This window comes from Zeugodacus cucurbitae, chromosome 5, assembly GCF_028554725.1.
Source record: "Zeugodacus cucurbitae isolate PBARC_wt_2022May chromosome 5, idZeuCucr1.2, whole genome shotgun sequence".
In the NCBI taxonomy this organism is placed as follows: domain Eukaryota; kingdom Metazoa; phylum Arthropoda; class Insecta; order Diptera; family Tephritidae; genus Zeugodacus; species Zeugodacus cucurbitae.
Window position 1 is genome coordinate 48,910,836 of NC_071670.1, and position 18,926 is coordinate 48,929,761.

An 18,926-nucleotide genomic window follows, 5' to 3' on the forward strand; every position below is an offset into this window, starting at 1 on the left:
TCTACAGAGTGGGTTCAAATATATTTTCTTTAAAATGTTCGAATGAAAGACGGTTGTATAAGGCTGGTGAAGTGAGATCGACACTGTTTGTTTTCAAACTGGTTGTTCTTGTTCATAAAACATATCCCAAATAATTTTGAGAAATACTGCCGAGTTTATAGTCCTTGGCCGTACATAAAACACCGTGTCCGTTCCAGTTCTATAGACGGCAGAGTCGTGGGTATGGATTAAATGGATTTTTGTTTCTGATATTGAAAGAAAATAAATAGGTACACAATAGAGAGACATTTCCGGATCTCGAAGAAAAATTCTTGATGAATTTGTGACCGACCTGAATTTATTTACAATCGAATCAAAGCGCTACTTTCCAAGTAACTTCGAAGAAAAAAGCTTTACGGGTCTGTACGTGGACTACGGTGTATTTCTAGTACATACTCTCTAAGTCTTGGATCATAGATCTTTAATTAAAACTATTGGATTTCTATAGCGCTAAGGCAAAAATGCTATAGCATGGCTCAACACAACTACTAATTCAAATTGACCAAACTTTTGGCAAACACTCTATTTTGTACTCTTAGAATAACTTGCATAATGGATATTGATAAGCAATTTTTCCTTATAAAAATATTGATAAACATTTATAAATGTGTCAAATATTTGTTTACAATAAGTATGAGTCACGGCTATTAAAGCAACACAATGTTATTAAACAGCCAATACAGTGTGTATAGTAGATAAAAAGTGCCATAAAAGCTGTACGATAAGATAATTGTCGCTTAGTTGCAATATATTGAGCTATTTAATGGTATTAAAAAGTTTAGACCGAACAGTCTTATTTAAGCACTTTAAACATTAACTTTTAAGACTTCGATAATATAGTTATTATAAAAAAATGAAAGCCAACGGAACTTTGTTTACACTTGCAGTTGTCATCTGCTGTTGTCTCTCTTTTGGTGAGTAATCGTTTCAGATGCTAACCTTAAATTTTTTGCAAATATTTTTTCCAATTTTTGTTTTATTATTTTTTTTTCTCAGGTCTCGTTAGCGGCTTGAAGTGTTACTCCTGCTCAAGCTCGTATGATTGTCGATCTGCCAAAAAGGTGGACTGCAATTATGATTTGGCCAATGCCACTGTGACTCATCTAAGCTATTATTATTTGGATGTACCGCGCGACAACAGCACGACAAATATGAATTGTATGAGCGATTGGCTGCAGACACGTGAGTAACAATTTTAATTTTTATCAAATCAAATTAATTCTTATTTTAATTTCTCATATTTTGTATTGCAGCAAGTGGAGTTGTGGAGCATATGGGTTGCATTTACAGCAGCTACAGTAGCTGCTTGTATAGGGTGCGTCCACAATTCCAACAGAATTTGAAACGTGTATGTCAGCAATGCACCAGGGATGGCTGTAATCCTGCCGCACGCGCATCTGGCAGTTTCCTTACAGTGTTGGCCACAATTATAGTGACAGTTTTGGTGACTGCTGTGTGGCACAAGTGAAATTGTTGCTGACGAAAATGTGGCATGTGCTTTTTTTGGTAATTCAATGCAAATAACTATATTTTGTGTATTTATTGTTGAGTGTGTAAGCCTAATCTTATCGAAATAAAATGATAACGAACAATTTTTTAGTTAAAAGCGAAAGTGTACAATTGTGGGTCAGTGCGGCCGCAAATAGCAAATGACTAAATAATGCAGATAAAAATATAAAAAGAAGTATATTAGGTTATCAGTATGAAATATAGATTTTAATATATTTTTGGAGTTACCACCAGTTTATAAATGAAACTTCTTCAAAGCAAGTCACGAGTTAGGCGAAAAGATGTGGATCATATACAATAAAACCAGGCTACCAAGTGGCATATAAACCTCCGATAATTTTAATTTTTTTTTGAATGAATCGAAACAGGGTTTCCATTCTTATTAAATACCTCAATTCAGACTCCGTTAGTTAGTGTTTTTCTAGATATTTAGAGCAATAGGTCATTGATGAGCCAATATATTTACTTTTCGCAGAATTATATGACTCATAGATCATCAAAGTGTGTCCCTGTAATGAGAATAACGAAGCTACGCGCTTTTGGAATGCGCTGAGTATTGCTTTATGTTTTATCTTTTTTCGATAACCAATACTAGATCTCAGTTCTGGGAACATCAACAATACAGAGGAGTATTGAATATGTTGCATAGATAAAAACTACTACTTTTTGTTAAAAATGAAAGCTGTATTACGGTAAGAATTATAATAGGACATTATAATCGCTGAGATCTTACTTCGAGCAACTAGAAAGCGTAATAATGTAGAGTACGTTCTGAATAGAGAAGCATAGCGAAGCTCAAAAATTATATTCAATCCTACGCTGTGTCTAGTTAAGATTCACTGGGAGAGCACAGTAAGTTAAGTAATAGGTGAGAGAGTGGACTTTTCCATAAAAAAATAAGAAGAATACTAAAAGATTGTATAAGACTTTAAAGAGATCCATTATTTTTATATTAAATTTAAGGTTGGCACTCTTTAGAAACACTCGTCTACGTTAACAGAAAACTGAGTCAGTCTATTTTCAAAAGCTTCTTCTCACAAATTTTTTTTCACCAGCAAAATCGTTCTCCATAGACAAGAGTAATCACTTGGTGCCGATCCGGATTATAAAGTGGATGCATAAGAACATTCCAACAAGCTCCAGGAACTTCCGGCAAGTCACTATCCACGTGTGCGGTCTGGCACTGTGATGATGGAAACCGCTTCCTCTTCTATTGGCAAAAGTGGCTACACTTCTACTGGTTGTCAGGCCACAAAGGCATTAATGGTATCGAGATAGTAGACGAGATTACAAAGAGTGGTATACAACTGTCACCGGAAACGTGACCGACATTGGCAAACTCATCCACTGTATTTACGATGATCTAGACAGGAGCATGACAAGAAAGCTTATAACACGTTGGAACAATATACCGAGGAGCCCATGTGTAAAGCACAATTCTTACTGTCACTTGATTGGACATTGGGACCGTAGAAATACTGTTGGAATACTTACTGGTGGCGCCATTCGCATGTCAAATGGGCTGACAGATCGATATGACTACAGAAAATACCAAGACGAAAGTGCCAGAGAAACAATGACGAATCTATTGTGCGCTTGTCCTATAGTGCCAAGGCAAAGGCACCCGCATTTGGTGCCCTCACAGAATGAGAATCTAGACGAGGTATCAATAGTAAAGTCACATAACCTTTTAAAATTCGCGTCAAGCAAGGGTTTCCTAAAGGATGGACTACATGACGGCATTACAGGCATTACTGGTATCGCAAAGGACCAAAACTGGGCAATGTGTGGTTTATTGGCCTACAAGACTAACCTAGCCTATGGTGATTAGTTAAAATTGTCTTTTAAAAGAGAAAATTCCTCCGGAAGAACTTATTAATTTAAATTTAACAGTTTGTCTTCGGCTAGTTTAACGATATTCGTGGATCTTGAACTTAACCGTCGAATGGAAGTTCCAAAAATGTTGAATTTTCGATGAGGTTCAAGTTCCGTCGATCGAGGATCTTGCTCGTAAATGATTTATTTTTCATGCCAGAAATCAAAAATTTCAGATTAGTTTAAATATTAGAAAATGGTTTGTTTTGACCCTTAGGATATTAAAAAATTGCAAAAAGTTCTTCTTAAGCGACTTGAAATGAGTGCATGTACATGTAATATATTATTGTACACTCAATCATTGCTTCCTTTTCAAGCTAGAATTTAGAAAAAATTTTAGCACGTGTTATGTACTTAGCAATAGCCTGGGAATATACTCAAATGTTAAGAAAACACTCAACCTAGGCTCGGTTGAAAAAAAATGCGTTTGTCAGAGATTGTTAACAACAAACAACAAAAGCAACGCTTAAATCAGAGAGCTGAGAGTTAAACGAAGTTGATGAGCTATATACTAAGCTGTCTACAAACTGTTCCCACTACGCACAGGTGAGAGCGAAAATAGGGGAAATAAGGTAGTTAATGAAAGAAAACGAAGAGACGCAATTAAAGTAAAGAGCAGCGCTCATAAAAAGAGACACTAAGAGCACACATATCCGGAGTATGATCAACACATCGGAGTATAACTAAACTAACAACCCTCAATGTGAAGGATCGCTGCTGAGTGCCACAGCCTTTGGATGCTGTAGCTACTGCAGCTCCCAATCAACTCGTACACAGGTAAGCATAACCATAGCAAATGAGTAACGCACTCTTTAACTGCAGATTCCTGCGGTGCAGTTGTGATACAGGTAAGAATCGGGAGAATTCCTGTGCACTGCCAATGCAACAATTGCGGCAGCTAAGGTGCACGAGGCGAAAAGGTACAAATAGCGCAGCAACGGCAGGAAGGGCATCATTCAGCCACAGAGCGTCGCAGTGTCAGGACAACAAGACAACACTCAAGACAAGACACTAAGTTATAAAAATCATTTCAAATTTCGTTCACTCATACGAACCACAAAAATGGCACTTGGCAGCATCACCACCACCAACAACAGTCATCACCATCAGCATCATCCCTACCAAAGACCACAAAGCACGTTGTACCAGCAACAGCCGCGTGCCATCGCACCGGCGCCACACACACCGCCAACCACACCAAAAGTGGTGGACGAGACATTTAGCGGCACCACACTCGACTCCAACAATCCCTCCGTGGTGCGTCGCAACGCACGCGAACGCAATCGCGTCAAACAAGTGAACAACGGTTTCTCACATCTGCGCCAACACATACCGCCAGCGATTATTGCCGATCTGAGTAACGGTCGTCGTGGCATTGGACCCGGTGCGCATAAGAAACTCTCCAAAGTCGATACGCTACGCATGGCTGTGGAGTATATACGTCGGCTGCAGTGCGTGATCGACGAAGTGGATGGCAAGCGCGCGAGTAGTGCGTGTGCAGCAGCGCCGCAACCACCACAAACACCTACTTGGTCCAACATGTCGAGCAGTGCACATAATTCACCACCACCAACGCCACCGAAGAGTAATATGCATGCAACGGTATTTGCTGATAAAATACAACAACACTACCAAACACTGAGCTATGCCGATAACTTGCAACAACAACAACTGCAGCAGCAGCAACAACAATTCATTAACCTCAAATATCAACAACCGCTAATGGCGCAACAGTATTTCCACCAACAGCATCCAGCTTTGGTATCACCAGCTGGCTCGGTCAGTTCGAGTGACTCGTACAACAACTCAGATGCTTCGCTGTACTACACGCACTCACCACCAACCGCCTTGGCGAGTCCAACGCAATACGCACTGCCTCTGCAAATGAAATACGAACAGCAGTACCAAGAGGAGACGGCGGCCTGTAGTTCGGGCGAAGAAGAGGATCTGCTCGACTACATCTCGCTGTGGCAGGATGAAGCGTAAAGTCGGCCAGAGCCTGCAAATCGAGTTACTTACTTACTAGTCAACTGCCGCAACTGAGAGACACACACATATACAACAACAATTAACCAATGACTGAAACGAGTATTACCTCATTTGAAACTTGTTAGTATTATTTAGTAGTAATTATTTATTGATGCGCGTTTGTACAAATGAATGTTTAAGAATTGTGCCTGTTTGTAGTTCTAAGTTTTGTTAATTTTAAATTAATTTTAGTTTAAGCTTTAGTTTTAGTAATGGAAGACTATGATTTAAAACAATAATTTTAAGATTTAATTGCAAACCATTGGAAGACACGAAATATACAACTACAAAATATTATAAAATGAAAATTTATTGTTTTTAGTATTACTTAAATTTTCAAAATGAAATCGAAGGTGAAGGAAAGTGGAAGATAATCACTCTAACTGTTATGCTATCATATGTTTCATCATATTTTGCATATAAACATCAGGTGATTTCATTGTGAGAATTATTTCAGAAAAAATACTCCATCTTACGCCATAAATCTAAACACATATTCTTGTTCTTCCTTTTTGTAGGAACGTCTACTTTTTATTAGCCTAAAATTGTGGCTAACAATGATATCTACGATAGACCTCAAGATGTTTTATAAAAACCGAGAATATAATATTACACTTCTGTCCGTATTCGCATTTTAAATTCATCATTGCAGTATGTCCTCCTAAAATCGACATCTACTTCTTCGAACGATCTTTCCCAAAATTTGCGTATGATCATTATTAGCTGACATTTCATTGGAGCTATTTTAACGATCAGTTTTAGTCCGATTCTAAGAAAATCGTAATTAATATATTTATAATGCATTTATTTTATCATAGGCTGTACTGAGTTTTGATTTGCACTTTTTTTAACTGCCTTCTTAAACGCAACATGATCTTGAGAACTTTTAAGATCATATATAGATCGAGTGTTAACGAAAGAGTTTAGTGAGGTCGATGATATTTTATTCATGTCTAGCTTTTGTCAAAAATACTTCAACTGTATTTTTCCGCAACATAGATATGTAAATATGGCAGATGGATATATGCAGAATAAGGTCGGCTTATTTAAAGGAAAACCCTACACTCAGATCACTCGAGAGTTCTTTCAACGCTCGTTTACTTCGTAATTTCATAATTCATAATTTCATTTATGCATTAATAATTTGTCATTTCATCAATTCAGTACGAAACCACAATTACGAGAATTTCCACATATGACCCCATCCCCCGTACGATTTATACGACGACATTGATGGATGAAAGTATTCCAGCTCTGAAAGTGTTTGATGGCGTACCCGCAAGAGGAAGCCGCGGAAGAGGACGACCTCCACTCCGTTGGAGAGATCAAGTGGAAAGTGATTTGGCTTCACTTGGTGTTCCCAGTTGCCACCAGAAAGCAAGAAGAAGAAATGAATGGCGCGCTCTGGTGGATTCGGCTATAATCGCGTAAGCGATTCCTACGACATATATATATAAATATATAGAACTTTGAACGACGGTTAGTATTGCGTCTTTTAGAAATTATAATATGAGAAATCTATTTGTTATGGTGGTGATCGCGGATCATATTCAGTTTAATCATTACAATTACAGAGGGCCTAGGATCGATCGCGATCATATGAGCATATTTTGGTACAAATAAGATCACCATACATAGACGTCGTGAAATTTTTGATTTTTCAGTATAACTGGATAATGTCTGGTAATCAATTTTGTCAATATATGATATTAAGATGTTAGAAAATTTGATCGCTTACTGCTGAAATTATGTGGGCACAATAATGTCAAGCAGATTAAAAAGTGTTTTTATGGAAAATATTGGGAATTTATTTCACTGTTAACAAGCAAAACTACTAATTTGGATAACCATATCTTCCAAGTGCCAATATATTCTCAGATTCTAACAGTTTAGTGCGAGTTTTTGGATTATTTCTGTAGAACTGTATGGCTTGATGATGTCGTTTGACCATTTTGAATCTCTGACTGTCTTTTACTTTTTATGGATTGTCTTCAATTAATAATTTAGATATTCATGAGATGAATACATCATTAAAGCATTGGAGAACAAACTTCCGCTAATATCAAGCTAGTATATGTGGTACAAACATCAATATGTAGGAGAATCATACAAAATCATATATAGGAATGAGATTATAATGCTCGAACCCTTATAAGAGTTTAAGATTGTTTTTAGTGTCGACAAATCTTGAAGCTTAGGGATCTGATATGCATGTATCATAGGCCACATAATGAAATCTCAACGCTTAAAAACGTTGGAAACAGTGTTTCGAAATAAAAGAGCAAAAGAGATGAATAACGATGACGAAGATGGTGAAAGATAAAGATGAAATATACTAATGATAGGATTCTGCTGCAAAACCAAGCATAGACCATAACTAAAATAAATAATGATATGATGCGAACATTTCTGGCTCGGATAAGAAGAAAAGAAAACGAATTTTGGCGCTGAACGATGACAAGGCTACCTTCAAATAAACACTAAGAGCATCCATTAGATGATATCTCTTCATGTTTTCGAGAAATGATCGGTGCATAATTGTAGAAAAAAAGTTTTAGCGAGGGTTAATGAGAAATCAGTTAGCAAGATTAGCTTTTGTAGTTGAAATTAAGATGAAGAATACAAGTAAGACATGCTGAAGCAAGAAGAATAAGAGGAAAAAGAGTATGAACATTTTGAACCGCTTTCGCGCTTCTTTTCAATATTTTTTTCTCCATATTTTCGCAAAATTTAACTTATTTTATTAATTTCATTTCATTTCTAAAACAATAAAAGTTTTAACGAGGGTTATCTTCGTTATTAACGAACGCGTGGGTGCAACGATTTGTCACATGGGTTGTTAAAATATTTTATGTGTTCGAATTAAAGAAAGTTTCCCAATAAATGGGAATATATGTATGTAGGTACATGTATGTATGTATGTGCTATGAGTGCGTATGCACACACATTTGTGCTCCAACTGTTGACCGATGCTGTTGCAACAGCATTTAGCAAGTGTATTTTATGTGATACGTTTGTAATGGGGGAGCAGCAACTTAATTTACTTATCTACCCTCGAGATGTCAACCTTTTCCGTTAACCGCATTATTTGCATATAACAACAATAAAAACAACAAATTACCAGCAGCGGTGCGCGATATCAATGAAGAGGCATCAACAGCGCAGCAGCGAAGAGTAAACTGTAAATTTGTAAGCGCTGCTGTCGTAGCACAGGAAGCCACTTCGACGCGGTTCTTGCAAGTTAAATGATTTCCAATCAGTGCAACGAGGTAGTGAGGCAGCGCTGCTGGTAGCGGTGGTGGTGGCTGAACGGATGCTCATGTTCGTATGTGCGACATAATCGACACGCAGATCTGGCGCGGCGACGACAAAAGCAAATGACAGCAGGAGCAGTGGAAGAAGCAACAACAACACATATTTTGCAGCATCAGTAGCCGCAAATCAGTTAATACGGCGGCCAAATCAGTTGCAATAACAACAACAGCAAAGACGCAAAGAGTCAAACAACAACAATAAGATTAAAACATTTGAAAGCAACAAGAAGCGGCGGTTTAGTGGCAAAAATAATGTCAGCGAAAGCTGTGCAAATCGGCGGCTTTCAACGATTTTACAACAGTTTTGCGATTCAAGCTTTAAACACAAATTCAATGTATGCATGTTGTTGTTGTTGGCTTCACCACTGTCGCTGAGCTTGTGTAGCACAGTTGTTATTGGTTATTGACGATCAGCAATCGCCTGCTGTTGTTCGAGCGCTGATAGTCGCCACATGATGTTGTGCTGTTGTTATTTTTCTTATTGTTGTAGGCGCTGTCATTCGCGAAGATGACAAAATGCGGGACAATTGGCTGGAATCAGCAGCTTATTTTTTTTTTTGTTGTTATTTCATCTCATCTGCATATCGATTTCAAAGCTTCCGTCCAGCAATGCCAAATTCACCGTTCGGATACTTGGAATCACTGCCAGTTGGTTTGGCCGCATTGCACAGCTGTGGAACCGTGTCTTATTTTTTTTTTTTCAGCGCGACTGTTCGGTCACAGATTTGAATAATTTACACAATATTTAATGATTTGTTTGCTTCCGCATCGTTAATGGTCGCTGAGATTAGCTGTGCGAAAAAGTGTATAATGACTTTGGGGTCTTGTATGTATATGGTTCTTAATATTACGAGGTCTGCAACTGATTTCAGGATTTCATATGATTTTGAAGTTCAATTATGCCTGTTCATTTTCTTGGTAGATAAAGTCTAGCTTGTGAGGTAAAGCATAAGGAAATACCGTTTGGCAGGTACGAAGAATTCGAAATATTTGACTGACCCAGTGCTAAATACCGTCACATTTAGAAAATAATAGGAAAGGGACTGACGTCCTTCAGATGATGAAACATTTCTGACTCTTTTTTCTGTCCACTTTCTCCTTTACTGTTGAGCTTTAACGGCTGTGACATATTGACTGGACGAACTTCAGGGAACCAATCGGACTGTCCCAAATATATTGCCTCAACAAATTCCTAAAGGCTCAAAGCACTTTGTCATATCTTGAGGATCTTTGGCATCCATTGGCATGAGGAGTTCCGGCATTACCGAGGGACACCAGTAGTTTTGCAAGTGGGTTCTCATTTGGCTGTGACACAGGGATCTTTAATCTAACTCAATCTAAACCTCTCAGGGAACCAGTCGGACTGTCCCGAATATATTGCCTCAACAAATTCCTAAAAGGCTCAAAGCACTTTGTCGTCTCTTGAGGATCTTTGGCATCCATCAGCATGAGGAGTTGGCGGCATTACCAAAGAGCCGCCAGTAGTTGTACAAGTGGGATCTCTTTTGGCTGCGACACAGGGATCTGACCCTTAACCTAACTCAACCTAACCCTCTAACTGGATGCGCAAAGAACCAGCTGTTTCTCGGACTCTGCTGTCGGACTCCGTTACCACCACAGTCGGTTCTACGTACCCGGAACGGATTTTAATCCGATTGTAAGGACTGTCAAATTGGTAGCATTCCTTAAAAAATTGGATGAATGTTTTATGCCGCTACAACAAGAACGACGGGATTGGACCACAAGGAAGAGGGTATTAGATGGGTTTAACCGGGCATGCAAGGAGGTGGTTAGTGCCATGAGAGGACACATTGCGAGTTGAAAAGTATTTCTAATAATAGCCAATACTCGATGTCACGTTCCCAGAATAGATCCGGATGCAACCGTCTTTGGATCAGTAAACAGCGAAAACAACGACAATGGTCCTTACTGATTCTCTCAGTTCAGTGTGCTTTTAGTGGATCAGCTGACCTCTGATGACAATTTAGTTGAGGAAACGACAGTATCACTGCTCCGTTTTAATTGATACAATCAAAATAGTTCAGGTAAAGAAAAAGAATTCTACGAGATAAGATTGAGATGAAATTACGAGATTTTCTCGATCATATACCATTTCGTGTAAAATAATCTCTTGGTCTGTGTAAAAATCGCTGTACCGAAATCCGTCTAAAATATCAACCCCCTCGCAACTACAGCTTTGTCTGTTATTTCGTGATTTTCATTTCACTACTTTGAGTTTTGTTGTGATTTTATGTTTCGACGTCACATTTTCTATGAGTTTTTGTATTGAAAAATGTTTTTGTTCAAATTTTGTTCTCAAAAATTATGTGCTGTAACAGTTATAGTCGTTATGTCGATTACATCGTTAGTGCTGTGCCACGAACAATTACACAAAGTCTATTCAGACCTGCACGATCACGACGATGTTGTTGACCGCGATAAAGGATATAGATTTCTAATAACTGGCGGCTATCGACCGCCTGATCAAAATCTAACAAAATATTTAGTTTCGATAAGTCACGCGAATTTTCGTAAATTTTTTGGTGACGCACATTTTTGCGGCGGTGCCATCATCAAATCGAATACCATACTAACAGCGGCCCATTGTATAAGCAAGTGAGAAGAGTTTGGAAAATTTGCAATTTGAATATGCGGAATAATTATTATATATGTACAATAATTATATGATTTTAGACGTTTGAATGGCTTTCAAATGATGCGTTCGATTATCGTAATTGCTGGTACACCGAATCGTCTACGTAAAACCAAAGACACACAAGTTATGAAAGTGAAACGTGTTGCCGTCTATGGCGCTTCGAAAACGGAAAAATCCGTCGACATTGCAGTTATCGTTTTGCAGCGTCATATACACATCGATAATGTGACAACAGGCATATTGCCGCTCGCCGATCATCCGCTGCGTCCCGGTGAGAAATGCACTGTCATTGGCTGGGGTCGTGTATTCGATGTGAGTACTATCTGCGGCGTGTTTACTACATTTGAATGTTGATACCTTGTTTCTTTGTGCACCCACAGCACGGTCCGATGCCGGCCGTAGCCTTGTACGTGGATTTGGTAATATGGCCGCGTCGAAAATGTCAATCGTATAAAAGTTTCTATGCGCCATCTTTGATATGTGCCGGCGTGCCGGAAGATCCCGAGCGTGATTCATGCGCCGGCGATTCGGGTGGCCCGTTGATATGTAGCGGTCAAGTGGTGGGTGTCGTTTCATTCGGCATCGGTTGTGGCACGCCCGGCTATCCCGGTTTCTATACGAACGTTTACAGGTACTTGAACTGGATAAGAGCAAATCTTGCGCATAAATTACAGATAAATTATTTTTTAATAGCCCAAATGATATTTTTCGTATGTTTATTGTAAACAAGGTCTTAGCGAAGAATATATGTGATTTAAATTTAATTTTCTTGTATATATGTATCTTGTAGGTTGTTGGTAGATCAGGTTACTTCAAAGAAGCACTTTTTATTATGTTGATATTACGCCTCTACTCTGGTTGCAGCTCCATTGATATATTGGACCTCGTTCCTACTAGAAGCAATCGCGTTCTTCGTTCCAATTACTTCTGATTATGTGACGTCTCTGAGACAGTTCATCTTATTTCGGTGCTACACTATTTTTTGGGGGCCACAAAGGACAGTCGAAGTTGTTTAAGTGAGATTTTCTGACCTTGACCTAACCTAACCTAACTTACTATACGAAGGCATTTTTATAAGAGAACTATTATTCGATCGACGGGATTGTGATATCTTGCTTTCGTTTGGCCTTTGGACTAATTTTGGTTTATGGATCCTGTGCTAATCTGGTAATAAATTGGGACTCCTTGAGCTGGAACAAGTAAATTATGTTTCTCGTCGGTATGTCACATGAGTATATGCTCTTTGGATCAGCCTTAACCTAATCTTAGTAAGTGTTTGATGTTGGTCTTTCCGACAATGGACTATGGTCGTTCGGGTCTACATAGTCGAAACGGACCCAGATTTTTAACCACCTACGAACTGTCAATTCGGAGGTATTATTTGGGATCGATTTTATTGACTAGCATTATGGAGAAATGGCAGCTCTCACGGGAGAGGATAGTGTGGCTTTGTAATAGTTTTAAAGTGGTCCTTTGTAAGGTTTAAGGACGCCTATTGCTTAGAACTTGGTGAAAACATCGGATATCGGGTAACAGTCACTTTCGTGTTCCACTCCCCGATATTAAAATAAGTATGAGAGTTGATTTATTGGGTGGAAATATCAGATATAGGGTAAAAACCACATCCACGTCCGACTCTCCGATATCAATATAAGTATGAACAATGCTTTATTGGGTTTTCATGAAATCAAGATTGAAATTATGTTCTCGTTTCGTTCTCTCTCTGTTTTAATTAACTAAGCAATTTGTCTAATTAAATTTATTTAACAGCATAGAGTAAAATCAAGGATCTCACAGAGGTTGCAATAAATGTCCCTTGAAACTTATGCAAAGGAACAAAAAAGTAATCAAAAACGTCTGACGAACTCTCGCTCATCAACCAGTTAGCTGTTGCAAGGAAGAAGGGTCGTTATTCGTTATGGAGAAGAGAAGCTAGGTCTCCTTGCAACGAGTAAAATCCAAAAGGATGCACCTGCCATGCGTGAGGCTATAAAGAAAACACGCGAAAGAATAACAGCGAGTGTGCGTGGAGAATAAAAAAAGAAAAGAACGACGCACAGAATAGCCACAAATCCTGTTGTCGACTGGAATTACACCTGCAAAAAGGATAACAAGTGCCAGAAGGAGGCAACTACGCGAAAAGTAGCAAAAGAGCAGTGAAAAAAACATTAAAAAGAAAACAACAACAATGAAATCGAATTGGAATTAAAAAATTAAACGGGAAATGACGATTAGCAGTAAGGCAAACAAACGAATACAAAGCAACAACAAAAAAAAACAAATAAGAGACACAATAATTGCACTTGTTGCGATCCTCCAATGCTGCAACAACAACAACTGAACTAAACAATGAATGACACTTAATGTCCTGCAATAGAATGCAATTTTGACGAACTTAATAATAATGCTCGTGAGGGATGATGATGACAAGTGTGTGTCTCACTGGCGAGTTGTATGATCAACTGATTGCCATTGGTAATTTGAGGCGTTCAGACGACACGCCCATGCTTTGTTTGTCGGCTGGACGCACGCCTTTTGCACAAGCGCAGTATTATTTGAGCCGCAAGAAAGGAGAACTGAAGCGGAGCGCCACTAGCACACAATTGTGTCAACGCTATCGGTGGCTCACACCCGCACAATTCGTATATCTTGTAACAAGTGCAATTACACAGGTGATTTTTTGCGTGTTGGCATTGGCCGCAATTTCTCAACTCTTATCGCAGATTTCACACGAAAATTTGTGGTGACATTTTATATTTGAAAATTTTACAATTGTTTTTTATTACTTCTCTTCTGTTAGAAAATTTGTCGGCTTTTGTAACAGAGTGATTCAAGTAAGATATTTGAAAAAATAATGCATTTGGAAGTTTTCTGTGAATAATCGGCCTTTTTGAGAGTTTAAAAATTAGAAAGAATAGGTGGGTGCGGTGCGAAAAACCTCCTTAGATCGATTGTATTGCATTTATTTGCCGAAAATATTAAACTATAGTATGTAACTCAGCCGTTAAATTTTTAGAGTATATTAAAAAGGTTCATAGTATTCTCAAAATATATCGATTCAAAATAAAATAGCTAGTAGTAGCTTGGTTCGATAACTGCGAGGCCGATTTGACAATAAAACTTGTATCGTACTTGTTTTCAATACCGAAATAAACTTAAAAGATCGTAATTGCCTTCCAAGGGGTGACCTTCGGAAAATCTTTTTGACGTTGATCACAACAGAGACCGAACCCAAGTCCAGCGTTGTGGTAATGCACAACTCAATCCACTAAACCACTAAACTATCCTTTAATCTACCGAACCGAGTGATCTACAATTTCATTTTCAAAATATAGCTATTGAAACACAGTTGAACATCCCTAAATCGAATCACCGCAATCCATAAAAAAATTCGAGTTAAAGAGACTCTCGAGTTACGGAAGGTTGTATGAAATTTGACTTCTATGGAGAACTTCGAGTTATATTTGATGTTGGTCACTCTCGAAATCGAATTCATGTTCAGCACAGTGATAGTGCTCATTTCCATCCACTAAGTTACGGTTTTTAGCTTTAATTTCAATATTATAAAGAAGCCGTTGAAAATTTCTAAATTTGGAATAGAGTTTTCGACGCCCTACCGAACCGGGTGATATAGTACTTTATTTCGAGGTCGTACCAAGATCGCACCGATTCTAGAGATGACATTGTTCTGAGTTATGCTGGTCTCGACGTCAAACTGAATCTTATTTTAGCAACTGTTTGGTTTCTAATAAGCATAGAACCGGCATTACTTTAAAAAATATTACATAGTCAAGCGAAATCGGTTGTTATCTTTGATCTTTATGTCTTCTGTCCTGCAACTACAGTTTGTTTATTATAAAGGAAATTATTAAATTTTCAAGGATCAGAGAATTTCAAGGACATTCTTAAAAGAGCTAATGTACGGTCAGGACTAATATATAAGAGAAATACCGATATTCAGGAAAATCTATCCTTTGAGACCATATTGTTTAAAAAAATATATATATTAACTTGGAAGGGAGAATTTCAAATCATCCTCAGAAAATTGTTCAGTAAGTACCATTATGGTATAGGCTGCCGATTGATCCGGTAGAATCTAATAATCCCTAACATCAATGTTTTAATTTCCAGAGATTATACAAAAGGCCTCCCGAAGGCCGAGTTTTGAAGGCCGAGTTTTGAACACGAGGTATATTTATTGATTTGTACAGCATTTAATGATAAATAAACGGTTAAGTATTGCCTCGGTCTTGTCTTTTAACCTCACTACTAAAGACATATCAATTTAGATTCAAGTTTTTTAGGCCCTACCAAACCATGTGTCTTACTATTTCATTATTGAGATACCTATCCTAGAGATAACTTCGTTGTGAGATATTTTGACTTCGGCGTTAGACTTAATAAGCAGAGAACTGCTATTACTTTATGAATTCTTCTATTACACATGGAATGAAATTGTTTGATTTAGGTCGTGTTGCCTTCTGTCTCACTCACAGAGCTGCACCTTGAAACTACAGTTTGTTTTGTAAATAAATGTTCAACGGAGCGAGAATTTCGAAGCAATTTTTAACAAGACTATTGACTAAATATACAGAAAATATCATGTTTTCAGAAAGATTATTCCATTGCGACCACAAGTTGTTTAGAAAGAAAATGTATTGTCTTGGGATGGAGTACTACAAAAGAAAATCATGATTTTCTTCAGAAATAATTTTCAGGGAGTGTTATTATAACACATATTATTGCCGACTATACTACAATCTCCAAATCCAAGGACTTATTTTCCAGACATTATACAAAAGGTGGCCCTAGAAGATCGATCTTTGAATAAAAAATATTTTATTGGACTTAATTGGCATTTTGGGAAAGTCAGATCACTGTATTGCCACTCACAGGAACATATATTATGCCGGTTCGTATCAAATTAGAATGAAAATGAAAAGAGTGCTTTGTAATCAGAAATAAATAATATTATGCATAAAGAACATATATTCCATCAGTCCAAGTCCATTATGATCGACAAAATTCTAATACGAAATATCAAGTGAACTGCTTGTGTATTCTAAAACTGAAACAATTATGAATCTAGCATAAATGATATTTACGACTAGTACACTGTTGTCAACTGCAAGTGTCTTAAAACCAATAATGATATACTACCATTATTTAATATGAGAAAACTTGTCCTATAACCTATATAGGTTAGTAGGTAGTATAGTTAGTACGAGAAATCTTGTCCTATATCTAGTACACCGTATAATCACAAGATACTCTCATATTGATTTCCGAATGTTGTTTAGGAAAACTATTTTTTAGATCGTATTCTGCGATTGTTCTTTATATATTGTTTTTGTCAAAATTTTTAAGCTCTGTTTTTGAAGAATTTAATTAGCAACAGCCGTGCTTGAAAGATGGGTAAGATTCGCTTCTTTCGAGAGCTTCTCTACACCCAGTAAATGTTCATTCATAGGGTTCATTGGTCAGTTTGAGAATAACCGCTTTTATCCAAACTTTTTACTGTCTCACTGATTGTCAGCCACAACCGAAAAAGCTAAGCCGTTAAAATTTTAAAATATTACATTTTTAAGCATATCTGATTACATATATATATTTAAGAAATGGTATAAATTTTCACTTTTTAAAATTCACAGCATATTTTTCACTGTCACCAAATACTATACATATCATATCATATCATATTTTAATAAATATTTAAAACTCAGCAGAACAAATCAATCAGAAGCGGCTCACACCAGCGGACAACCAATGTGACAATTCTCCCGCTTGCTTGCTGCTTCCTGCTTATGCGATTTTATGCGAAAACCTTTTCAGCTTCATTTATTTATGATTTCTGATTTTTTCCATTTTTTTATAATTTTTTTCTGAGATTTTTTTGGTATGCCAACGTTCATATTTTTGCACATCAGATCATGTAATCAGCGCATCCTTAATAAATCATAAATTTATTCGAGCAAATATTTCTTCAGGGAAACGGCGACACACACAATTGCTATGTATATATACATTTGTATGTATGTATAGGTGTTTGTGCGATCGCTGCATAAGTACGACTTTATTTCCGCGCATAAGCATACACTTGTCAGTCAGTCAGTGGGCTCGGGCAGGCAGACAGTTGGAGTATGTCAGCGCGTCACATGCAGCATTGTGTTCGCATTGTATGCGATGCCATTCACTCAATGATGATGGTGTCCAATGATGGTGTCTATAGTCACACATCTCAAGCGGTGAGCCACCAGCGACCGACAAGCGCTAAACTGGGCGTACGGCATTTTGAAGAGCGCATGTCCAACAATTGATGCAAAGCGCTTTGGTTGTTGTTGTTGCTATTTTTATTGTAATTTTTTTATTCTTCTCGCTGCATGCATATGTCCGTCCGTCCATTGCACCGTACGCCAAACTTACAACTACAACAACTATTTATGCTTATGGCTTTGCTGCAAATACAAATGTATGTTTGTGTATTTGTTGTTGTTGTAGTCACATCATATTGTCCGTCCGCGCATACAGATTTCTGCATATATTTTCTGCTCTGGCCACAACAACGACATTGTGTTCTACAACAACAACAACAGTGCTGTTGGTTTTTGTTCTTGCTGCCTGCTAAATACATCACTTGTTATTGCAGTTGTTGTTGTTGCCGTTTCGGCCGGTTGTCTTGCGAATGACAAACGTATTATTAACTTCACACAAAAAGCGTTCGATTTTGCACCGTTTGCTGTCGCTGAGTGTCGCACCTTCCTTTAGCGCACAACTTCTCACACGGACGTGTGTATTTGTTGTTGTTGGATTCCACTTCCATATGGCAACCACTTCGCAACGTCCTGTGGCTTCCCGTGGTTGCAACGCGTACCGCCCGGCGTGGTTCAACTCTTGACGACTGTGAATTTGCCACATTGGTCTGCATAAGGCTGGATGTGCTACAGTTGGCTGTGAATTTTTTGTTGTTATTGTGGTTGTTTTTGGTGTTTTTGTAAAATTTCAGTGAAAAGTCTTGGTCGACGAATATCATTGACTAAATGCATGTATTTATCAGATACAGATACATTTCGATACCACAGGCACAGACAGATCTACACATATAAATATATATGAATGTATGTATGTATGTCTGTACCCCATTACGAATGCATCATCTTAAGCGACTATTGCATACATGAATTTTGGCTTAAGCGATTTGTTGTGCGCGAAAAAAGCACGCAAGAACTGTAATGCGAATTGAAGTAAATATGTAAGTACGCAACAAAAAATAGAAGAAGAAAGAATGGGCAATAGCCGGAAATCATAATTCGATTGGAGTTGATTGAATGTTTGTGGCGCAATGAGGAAATGTAAGTATGCACTTAATATCTTGTTGGCAAAAACATTTCATTTTCAGCAAAAGTACGTAAGTACAACTGGGAGTTCGAGATCTTATGGGATAAGTAAGGATAGGTGATCTTAGAGGTGGTCGAGTTTAAAGAACTCGATTGTGGAAGAAAATTAGA

At 37.8% G+C, this 18,926-nt stretch overlaps 3 protein-coding genes across 3 annotated transcripts; all 3 read left to right on the top strand.

Moving 5' to 3' along the window:
- The first annotated feature begins 793 nt into the window (after positions 1-793).
- On the top strand, positions 794-1,645 carry LOC105212224 (uncharacterized). The gene is made up of 4 exons (XM_054231625.1): positions 794-953; positions 1,036-1,221; positions 1,293-1,506; positions 1,553-1,645. Coding segments are annotated over exons 1-4 (462 nt in total). The 5' UTR covers positions 794-892; the 3' UTR covers positions 1,554-1,645.
- Positions 1,646-3,798: 2,153 nt separating this feature from the next.
- Positions 3,799-5,727, top strand: LOC105212225 (achaete-scute complex protein T5). Its single transcript, XM_054231624.1, has 2 exons — positions 3,799-4,200; positions 4,261-5,727. The coding sequence occupies exon 2, from the start codon at positions 4,486-4,488 to the stop codon at positions 5,407-5,409; it is 924 nt and encodes a 307-aa protein (XP_054087599.1). The 5' UTR covers positions 3,799-4,200; positions 4,261-4,485; the 3' UTR covers positions 5,410-5,727.
- A 5,302-nt stretch (positions 5,728-11,029) lies between these two features.
- LOC105212226 (trypsin II-P29) lies at positions 11,030-12,185 on the top strand. Its single transcript, XM_011184092.3, has 3 exons — positions 11,030-11,381; positions 11,460-11,733; positions 11,802-12,185. The coding sequence occupies exons 1-3, from the start codon at positions 11,059-11,061 to the stop codon at positions 12,144-12,146; spliced, it is 942 nt and encodes a 313-aa protein (XP_011182394.1). The 5' UTR covers positions 11,030-11,058; the 3' UTR covers positions 12,147-12,185.
- Positions 12,186-18,926: the final 6,741 nt, after the last annotated feature.

What these genes read in the sequence shown, in the direction of transcription:
- LOC105212224 (XM_054231625.1), top strand. Translation starts at nt 893, where the DNA reads ATGAAAGCCAACGGAACTTTGTTTACACTTGCAGTTGTCATCTGCTGT. An exon ending in CTGCTGTTGTCTCTCTTTTG is followed by an intron (nt 954 to 1,035) that starts GTGAGTAATCGT and finishes TTTTTTTCTCAG; the next exon opens with GTCTCGTTAGCGGCTTGAAG. An exon ending in GAGCGATTGGCTGCAGACAC is followed by an intron (nt 1,222 to 1,292) that starts GTGAGTAACAAT and finishes TTTGTATTGCAG; the next exon opens with CAAGTGGAGTTGTGGAGCAT.
- LOC105212225 (XM_054231624.1), top strand. Translation starts at nt 4,486, where the DNA reads ATGGCACTTGGCAGCATCACCACCACCAACAACAGTCATCACCATCAG.
- LOC105212226 (XM_011184092.3), top strand. Translation starts at nt 11,059, where the DNA reads ATGTTTTTGTTCAAATTTTGTTCTCAAAAATTATGTGCTGTAACAGTT. An exon ending in GCGGCCCATTGTATAAGCAA is followed by an intron (nt 11,382 to 11,459) that starts GTGAGAAGAGTT and finishes ATATGATTTTAG; the next exon opens with ACGTTTGAATGGCTTTCAAA. An exon ending in GCTGGGGTCGTGTATTCGAT is followed by an intron (nt 11,734 to 11,801) that starts GTGAGTACTATC and finishes GTGCACCCACAG; the next exon opens with CACGGTCCGATGCCGGCCGT.